Source organism: Ciona intestinalis, chromosome 8 (genome assembly GCF_000224145.3).
Source record: "Ciona intestinalis chromosome 8, KH, whole genome shotgun sequence".
NCBI lineage: Eukaryota > Metazoa > Chordata > Ascidiacea > Phlebobranchia > Cionidae > Ciona > Ciona intestinalis.
In genome coordinates, this window is record NC_020173.2 from 5686923 (window position 1) to 5696628 (window position 9706).

The 9706-nt window shown below is 36.2% G+C and overlaps 2 protein-coding genes across 2 annotated transcripts in view; both read right to left on the reverse strand.

The window, feature by feature from the left end:
* LOC100187347 (integrin alpha-8) overlaps positions 1-9706 on the reverse strand; it is a 13833-nt gene that overhangs the window by 1471 nt on the left and 2656 nt on the right. The window contains exons 6-14 of the mRNA XM_026835678.1: positions 9404-9563; positions 4039-4149; positions 3492-3670; positions 2818-2929; positions 2347-2478; positions 1899-2024; positions 1475-1597; positions 785-880; positions 198-341 (exon numbers count right to left, since the gene is read on the reverse strand). Coding sequence (XP_026691479.1) covers positions 198-341; positions 785-880; positions 1475-1597; positions 1899-2024; positions 2347-2478; positions 2818-2929; positions 3492-3670; positions 4039-4149; positions 9404-9563 — 1183 coding nt within the window. The remainder of the gene's footprint in view (positions 1-197; positions 342-784; positions 881-1474; positions 1598-1898; positions 2025-2346; positions 2479-2817; positions 2930-3491; positions 3671-4038; positions 4150-9403; positions 9564-9706) is intronic.
* LOC100182594 (transmembrane protease serine 12) lies at positions 4449-8541 on the reverse strand. The gene is made up of 6 exons (XM_002129173.4): positions 8085-8541; positions 7389-7546; positions 6657-6742; positions 6102-6335; positions 5421-5601; positions 4449-4934 (listed from the first exon to the last, which is right to left on the reverse strand). The coding sequence occupies exons 1-6, from the start codon at positions 8410-8412 to the stop codon at positions 4746-4748; spliced, it is 1176 nt and encodes a 391-aa protein (XP_002129209.1). The 5' UTR covers positions 8413-8541; the 3' UTR covers positions 4449-4745.

Genomic DNA, 9706 nt, shown 5'->3' on the forward strand with positions numbered 1-9706 from the left:
AAATAATCACCCACAAAGTAACATACATCGTAACTCGTAAGCTGGCACGAGGTGTATGAACACCCGTGTTATAACGACTGTCGTTTTCCGGCCACGCGAGGATAAAGTAAGTAACATATACATACATTTAAACATTTTTATATATACTTATAATTACTAGCAATGGTTACAGTATTGAACCACTGGTGTATTCCTACCTTCCTTAAAGCCAACATTAACAATAACAACAAAACTAATCCACCCCCAGCACTAGCGATGTAAACCCAAAGTGGAAGTTCAAATATATCGATATCGCCAGTCAAGCCAGTAAATGTAATGGCCGGTGTAATGTCATTTGCAACCTGTAAAGTAATGACAAAACATGATTTTGACTTAATGGCTGGATATGGTAATGAAAATCATGGTATTTAAATAATGAAAAGAATGGAATCAACAGCAAAACAACAGCTGTTAAAACCTGCTATGGTAAAAAGTGTGGGAAAATGTTAGTTAAAGTGTTTTTGTTTACTTGTTCTTTTTGCTCTTAAATAGCAGCTTATTCCATTGTTGTGTGGTTCTACTGTAAAGTAATAACTTAAACATACGATATGACAGTGAAGCTCATGTTATTTAAATTTCGAAGAGAATGGAATCAACAGCAAAACAACAGTTGTTAAAACACGCTATGGATAAAAAGTGTGAAACGGAGGATAAGTTAAAAGGTTTGGCTGTTCAGATTGTCAACTTATTATATAAGTAACATTAACTTATCATATGTTCCAAATAAATAGGAAAACTAACTTACATTTATTTGTGTAAATCCAATGCCTCTTCTGTCTAACACAATGTAATTCTTGCCGAGGATTTCAACCGAAGCACTCGCTTCAACATTCAATGACGTCTGGATAATAGCAAATGGTAAATAGTTGGTTTATTTATAATGCGAGTGTCTTCATGTGTCTTTATGCACAAGTTATCACATATACAACATAACTATGGAAGTACATTACATAGCAAACTGCATGGCATTCACCACATGTGATGCATACACACACATATGACATATATTAAACATAATATTTATTACCAGTAGCCTATACATTAAGACAAATATTGGTATGTATTCACACACACATACAACCCTAGCTAATTGTATGTATACAGATACATAAAATATTGAGACATATACAATATTGACACCATACATACAACCGAAAATAACAAAAATGATACTTAACAAAAAAAATAAAAATTAATCTCCAACAGACTTAGTTATGTGGTAACTAATAAGCGAGCACGAGGTTTATGAAACAAAACACCTGTGTTATAACAACTGTCATTGCCTCGTCATGCGTGGATAAATAAGTTACCAACTTGGTAACTTGTAAGCAGGCACGAGGTGCATGAAACAAAACACCTGTATTATAACAACTGTCGTTGCCCCACCATGTGAGGATAAGTTAAATACAATATTAACATCATACATGCAACCTACCTTCAACATACTCATAGTATTTGGATAAGCAATGGAATGTATCGTCACGCTTGAATTGGCAAATGGTTCAAGGTTAGTCACATGACATGGTATTGTGATGTAACAATCATCATTATGACATGGCTGGAAGAAAAGATTATTAGAATTAGAAGTGCCAGTGATTCCTGGCCTGAATCGTAGCACTCATGGGGTGCCACGTCTTGGGGTAATGACCCAACTTTGACCTAAATTCCAGGTCCCCAACACGCCTTAATTCACAGATTTCAGCTATATAGAATATATTTATGGGAATTCTGAGGTAATGGTCTGGCACAACTAGCTGGTCCCTTGACAAGCCTTACTGTACTGCCTCACTTATACAGAATATAATTCAGATGACACAAGAATTTTGGGGAAACATACTATAAAAAATGCTGTCACCTACCAGTTGTTGATATAAGATATCCCCCTCTGGTATCATCATAGCTTCCATGGGGGGTCGGGGTGGTTGGGGTTGATGGTAAATACCAAATATATCGGTAAAGTTTGAACTGTCACACCAACAGGTGGTCTGAAAAGATAAAATGATTATGTGCGGTAAAATAACAAAAACGATACTTTACAAAAAAATAAAAAAAAACCTCCAACAGACTTAGTTATGAGGTAACTAATAAGCGAGCACGAGGTTTATGAAACAGACTGCCCTAGTTATAACAACTGTCGTTGTCCCGCCATGCAAGGATAAATAAGTTACATACGTGGTAACTTGTAATCGGTCACGAGGTGTATGAATCAGAACACCTGTTATTACGACTACTTTACCAAGTGTAGATAAATAAGTTACATTCATCAAATAATTGGTAAAAAAAAGTATATTTCATTAAATATCTCACATGAGGTGATGAAATGCACGTGATATTGGTAATGTACATTGCCATGAATCGTGAAGCGTTCATGAAAAGATAAGCCGGCCACCTAATGTTAAACATTAGCTTCTTAAAGCCAAAGAACTTTGTATTTCGAACCTGTAGAATACATGGAAGATTGCGGTGTTTTAGACAATATTCTAGAGATATGCTTAGGCTAGGACTGTAACACAGTGGTAAGGTTAACTACTTGGAACCAGAGATTAGGAAACTTGTAAGTGGGTACGAGGTGTATGAAACAAAACATCCGTGTTATAACGACTGTCATTGCCTCGTCATGTGAGGATAAATAAGTTACATGTGTGGTAACTTGTGAGCGGGCACGAGGTGTATAAAACACCAATGTTAGAATGACTGTTGTTGCTCAGCCATGCAAGAATAAGGCGAGTTACGTTTATGCATAACGCGTCATTTAAGTTTGTTAAATGTTAGTCTTACCATAAACTGATGTTTTACTGAGTGCGGGTCGTTGGTTCTTAACATTTCAAATGTATCTTGTGGGAAATATGAATCATTGGTTTCAGCATACACAGTATATGGTTGGGAATACCTGGAAATGAACATATTTTATGGGGGGATTACTAAGGATAAAAGTTAAGGAAAAACAGTATAATATCTGAAAAATAACGCAGGAAAATAATTGTTTATACGCGGGAAAATAATTGTACTATACACAGCATATGGATGTAAATACATAAAAAATATTAACATTGATTTCTATCTTTGATTATGGTAGCAAAGATAACAAAGGGAAAACGTATCGACAAGATATAGCAACAAAACAGCAGTGGCTAAGAATAATAACATCTGTTCGAAAAAAGAAAACTGTACAGCCAATATCTTGCCCGAACAGTAATACAGAACCTAGGATCTAACTTATTACATATGGACAGTATTTGTGTGTTTATATAGTTCCTATACTTACCCTGTTAACTTGTGAATGAATGTAACTTACTTATCTTTGCATGGCGGGGCAACGACAGTCGTTATAATAACATGGGTGTACTGGTTCATACACCTTGTGTCTGCTTATGAGTTACAAGACAACGTATGCAATTTTCTTGGTGATTATTTAGACAGTATTCGTGTGTTTATATAGTTCCTATACTTACCCTGTTAACTTGAGCCCCCCAATATACTCCAGCATTGCATCAATGCCTTTAACATTATTCATAGAGTCAGTATCATTACTAATGGTTGATGCTTCCACCATAAAGTGAAGCTTGTTGTTTTTATACGGGTCAAGTTGGGAAGTTAAGTCAAATAAAGCGTCGACCTCACATGCTTTGTCCTAATAAAAAGAGGAAATTTATTAAATTAATATCAAGAGCGTGATGCATTATTTTTCTGCCAAAAAAAAAAGATTTTGTGAATTGGTATCAATAAAGATATACAGCTGTCTAGTGATATGGCTCAGTGGTTAGCTCGTCTGCCTATAATGGAGGGGTTACCAAGTATGTGTCTTTGGGCAAGACACTCAACAGCATTTCTGTTGTCTAAAATGTCAGCCATACAAAAACATATGTGATATTTTGTATAGGAGCATGGTTTCTAGTATTTATTTTTACTTTGGGCTAAAAGACTGTTTAATAAACAAGTTTTACTATATTTTCTTGGATACAAAAGCATACACTAAAATATCTTATAAGTAAAACTTACAGTTGAAAACACTGGGTTCCTCACATTGAATGCAACAGTCTTATATTCAGCATCTGGAGATATTGCTGTCTTGGTTTCTTTTAATTGAAAACATGGAGCTGTTGAGTCATCCTGGAAAATAAATGAATATTGTTACTCTAGTAAAATGAAACTTAATGCTGTTACAACACCTTATATTAGTTGATAAATTTAACTCTATAGCAATTCGAAGGAAAAGTAAAAATTTAACTTTATAGTCTGTTCAAATACCATCAGCGGAAAAGTTTAACTCTGATACAACACTTGACATTAATTGATAAATTTAACTCCAATGCAATTTAAAGGCAAAATAAAAATTTAACTACAGCCTGTTTAAACACATACAGTAATTTACTAATACACATTAAACAGCAAACATAATGTACTTTTGTTCCATTGTATTTTCATACAAATATATATTTTATAACATACAAAATATTCAAAATTTGACACAGAGATACAGAAAATGCAACAATGATACAAAGAATAGAAATAACTTTGAAACAATATAGTTCAATTCAAAGGAACGCATGTTTCCCCCCCAGATTTTATAAGCAGAGCCAAAGTATATTGCATTCACCAAATTAATCAATGAGGTTCCCTATGTTTGAGGACTATGAGTGTAACTGCATTTTTGCAATGTTACCGCATATTTTTTCCAAAATTTCAGAAACCTAATATCTAGATATTTATAGAGTCCTGTATCTTCTTTCCACTTGTTCCATGTTGGTTTCAATCCAACCTCTTAGTTTAGCAAGATGTGTGTAAACTCCTGGCATTGCTGGTTCACCACACCCAATACCCCAACTCACAGCCCCACTTAAGTAATGCTTGTTTTCATACTGATCGAAACATGATAAAGGGCCTCCAGAATCACCCTGGAATCAATAAGAGTGAAATTAAAAATGTTAATCAATTGAAATAATCAAATAATCGCAAAGTTAAACAAAGAACCCTGAATAGTCTTTTATTTTAAAGTTAATATTGAATAATAAATTAGGACGTTGTATGAATTGCAACACGAGCCGTTATGTTATTATAACAGCGGTGTTTTTATGGCTGATAACTTAAACAGATTAAAAGAGACAATTGGGTTTGAGCAATCGCCGTTAAGCTGTTAAGTTTCTTGCCAAAGGACACCCAGAATACCCATAACAGATACAAGAGTTTTATAGCCTATGAAAGATGTTTTATGAATGGTGGGGCAACAACAGTCATTATATTATTATCACAGCTGACAAGTAACCATTGGGTTGGAGCTGCTATTAATTGCTATTAAGTATCTTGCCCAATGACGCATATACCCATAACAGTAAGAGTTTTTTATTTAAAAGGTTTAGAAATACTACTTATAACAACCCCACCTGGCAAGCATCTTTGCTACCATCCACTGTACCAGCACAAAACATCCTGTCAGTCACCATTCCCATTAACCAACTATCACTATTACATAGATCCCTATCTAATATTTTTACTGGTGCTTCTTGTAGTATATATGGGAGCCCGTTGCCTTCTTGCTTTGCTCCCCAGCCAGATATTTCACAACTGTGGGATTAATATACTTTGGAAAATAAAGTAGTTTCAAATTGTGTTAAAATATGTGATTAGGCAACAATAAATGAATGAATGTAATTTGTTTATCCTTAAATGGCCGGAAAACGACAGTCGTTATAACACGGGTGTTCTGTTTTATACACATTGTGCTCGCTTAAAAGTTACCAAATATGTTGTGGGTGCTGGGTGATTGTTTTTGTCTATGGCGGACGATATGAATAACCCATTATTGTTTACTGGGTTTAAGCAATCGCTGTTAGGAGTTTTAATATAGTATTGCGGGGGAAGACGGGGCACCTTTAGAACCTAATGTCTAAATATCGTGATCGTGTTTTAAACAATTAACAACGATTCATGGGAGTCGTGAGGATACAGTTTTACAATTCTTTGAATGTTCTTTGTTTACTACCAAATGGGACGAGAAAATAGAATGAAAAGGTGTCCAATCTTCCCCACCCTACTGTATAATAAATAATATAATAAACACTTACAGTGATTCATTTCGGAGTTGTCTTGAAAACGAAGGTAAGCAGATTTGACGAACATACTTATTGAATCTTAGATGGGAGTTTAATCTCAATAATGCAATATCATTGTTGTATGTGTCCGTGGTGAATTCATTATGTGTGATCACATCCGTAACCCTAGCAGTCTGTGCTCGTTGTATCATATTCCTTCTATCGCTGATGCCAGCGTATACTGTCCAGTTGTTTGGGTGGGGAAATCTAAGTAAAATATTTAAAATATGGTAAGTTATGTAATAGACTGTTACTAACTATGTAATTTGTAATGGTTTTCCTTTTTGAATGAATGTAACTTATTTATCTCTGCATGGTTGGGCAATGACAGTCGTTATAATAACATGGTTGTTCTGTTTTATACACCTTGTGTTCGTTTACAAGTTACTACAAACGTAATTTTGTTTGTGAATTTTTGTTAATTTTGAAGCAATTACCAGCCTGTTACTGCATTGTTCAATTATGTTACCAATATTTGTCACCTGGTTGCTACAAACATTTAATATTTCTTTATAGAAAAATACCCACGGTTCAGCACAGTGAGCTGCAAACAGAATCCAATTTGAAGCAATAATACTTCCACCGCAAGTGTGAGCTTTTGTCCACAAAGATACCTATTATCATTGGTAGTTAGGTGGAGTAATAGCTTTAAGTATAAATGCATCCATATTGTAATCTATTCTACACGGGTGAAGAAATGGACTTGGTTTGTAGAAGAATTGTCAATTTATATTTGATGCAAGAGAAAATGCTTTGGCACTACTGAATAATTCTCCAGTAGATTAGTAAATAGGCTACAGTATGGGGTGGGTTAAGGTTTAGTAGTTAGTTGTGAAGTGGTTAGCAGAAGACGTATGGGAGGATTCTTCACTGGTGCCAACACTTTTAAACATATAGTATGTGAGGTGGGGGAAGATGGGACACCTTTTCATCCCATTTGATAGTAAACGAAAAACATTTTAAAAATTATAAAACTGTATTCTAAAGGTGGCTGTACACAGTATCTGGCGTGCGAAGTCGTATGCAAACCCATTACCGAATTCCGCATGCGGCAGCGAAATCCGGACAAAACAGACAAAACGGACGAATTCCGGATACTGTGTACAGCCACCTTTAGGACTCCCATAGGCCGTTATTAATTGTTTAAAACACGATTAGGATATTTGGACATTATGTACTAAAGGTGTCCCGTCTTCCCCCACCTTAGTATATTAATCAAACTACTAAACCTTAACAACTGTAAGGTAACAAACAATAAACCTGCCACGGATGTTCCTGTATATGTGTATCTGCACCGCCAATAATTGCGGCAGGTTTCGGTAATTGTGCGTATACGTCACGCTTACGTATGCTATGACGCATATATGGATTCGTGACGTCAGGGTGTAACGTGCCGCAGTTTTCACCGTTTATCCAAACTGTGGAAAAGAACGTCAGGTTATAAGAGTAATGAATAAAGAACTTTATTTTATCGCTTCGGTCACGAATCTCAGAGACAGAGTGGCATACGAAAATACGGGCAGTGACGGTAAATAGTAGTCTTTATAACACGTTTTGGGTTAAAACAGAAAGACAAAACGTGTTCCCTTTATAACACGTTTTGGGTTAAAACAGAAAGACAAAACGTGTTCCCGTTTAACCTCGTGTGACGGGGCAACGAAAGTTTTAAATACAGAACGTCGGTGTTATAACGACATCGTGTCTGCTTACAAAAGCAATGCAACGATCGTTGCGTCGAATAAGTTTACATTTACGAATTCCTTTAAGAATTAAATAGCAAACAGTATACACAGTTTTTCGATTAGAGCATTTATATTTTTTTATAATCACCCACGAAGTTATATATGTGGTAACTCGTAAGCTGACACGCGGTGTGTGAAACAGAACACCGTGTTATAACAACTGTCGTTTTCCGGCCAAAGGATAAATAAGTTATGTTTATGTATGCCCACTTACCGATATCAGGAGAACCTGACGAACCTTCTGTAGAGCCATCGCCTTCGTTCTGAACGTCAAGTGAACCAGCGTCCCGCGGCGTGGTTAAGCTGGGATTATTTGCGGTACCTTCATTTTTAGACGCATTGTTGTTCGATTGGTTAGGATAGACGAATAAATACACTCCATAACCAATGCCAGCTCCAGCGGCTAGCGCCAAAACAAGACATAAAGCGAGACAAATGTTTCCGTTTGAATAAATAGGTTGTACTGTTGTAGTTTGTGGTGTAGGTTCTTGTCTTTTACGATGTCCTTTTGAAGATCTTCGCCTTTCCTCTAACTCAGGCATCGCAACAGAGTTACAAACTACCAATAAATCTGCATTTTGTGCGCTGTTCTTTTTTACTAACTGTAGTGCAATTTCTTTTGCTAATCTGAAAACTGTGTAAAGGCGTTAAACGGCTCTTGTGGTCCATTGCAATTTAGACCTGCCTTTAGCATTTGTGTTTTGACTAAAATCTACGCTATCCTTATCTAGTAGTGCCTGCCTATAGCTGCCTAACATCACGTTTCTCGGAGTAAGAAAACCAAAGAGAATAAGAATGAGGAAAAGTGAACAACGTCACCCCATACGTCATTTGTTTATATTCCCTTCACTCGCCTAGCATTTTGTGGATTTCCACACACGTATATCTAATACACAACTTATTCAAATACAAACTAAAGACTTAACGATTGTTAGCTTCCAGTCTGATACACGTAAGAATATTTCATACTTTCGTCACAAATGACGTAATAATATACCATTATTACGTTTTGTTTAAATATATCTTTAAAATAATAAGTCAACACGTATTTAACCCCTTTTTAGGTTAAGGTATATATCCGATATAATATGTGGAACGCCGCGATCCAATCTAAACCTTATTTTAGTGATTTACACATCGTGTACGTGACTTCACTGTTTGAATATTTTAACCCGACACAAAACGTCGTATACGCAGTATGCACAGTTGGTATTCATACGTTTTGTGCGAATAAGTGTTTGCGAATGAATGGGTGTTATTTTTTAAATCTTGCATGGCGGGGAATCTTCAGGCGTTGCAGAACGGGTGTCTTGTTTCACACGCCTCGTGCCCGCTTACGAGTAACGTTCTATAAAACAACCCACAAGGAACCACTGGGTTGGAGCAATTACCGTTAAATGTTTGCCCAATGACACATACACCTAGTAGCAGCGTGGAGTCTCGAATCAGCAAGCTGTAGTGTTAAGGCGATTTCACGCAAAACGTTTCCTACCATGCAAAGCCACATTGTGTATGAAACTAAACACTTCTTACCTGGAGTTTGTTCACTGACTGAAATGACATAAACACAAGTTGTTTGGGAAACGTTATTTTCGTTGTCACATCATGCGCGTCCTCAGGTCCAGTGTTGAGCAACTTAATTCGAAGTCTAGCTGCTGTCCTATACTTTATTTCTATCTTTGATGTTGGGTTTCTGCAATTGTGTAACACTGGTTAGAAAAAGACTTGGAAAATATATTGATATTATAAGTCTGGTGCCATGGGTACGGGTTCAAGGCTCCACACTGCTACTATTAGTCCGGCGCTTTGGCATAGTGTTTAGCGCGCCTGCCTGTA

Bases quoted from the DNA above. Each gene is read 5' to 3' on its own strand.
- LOC100182594 (XM_002129173.4), bottom strand. From the start codon at position 8,412: ATGCCTGAGTTAGAGGAAAGGCGAAGATCTTCAAAAGGACATCGTAAA. The intron at 6,336-6,656 runs GTGGGTATTTTT...TATTTTACTTAG, and splicing joins GCAGCTCACTGTGCTGAACC to ATTTCCCCACCCAAACAACT. The intron at 4,935-5,420 runs GTGGGGTTGTTA...TATTGATTCCAG, and splicing joins GTAGCAAAGATGCTTGCCAG to GGTGATTCTGGAGGCCCTTT.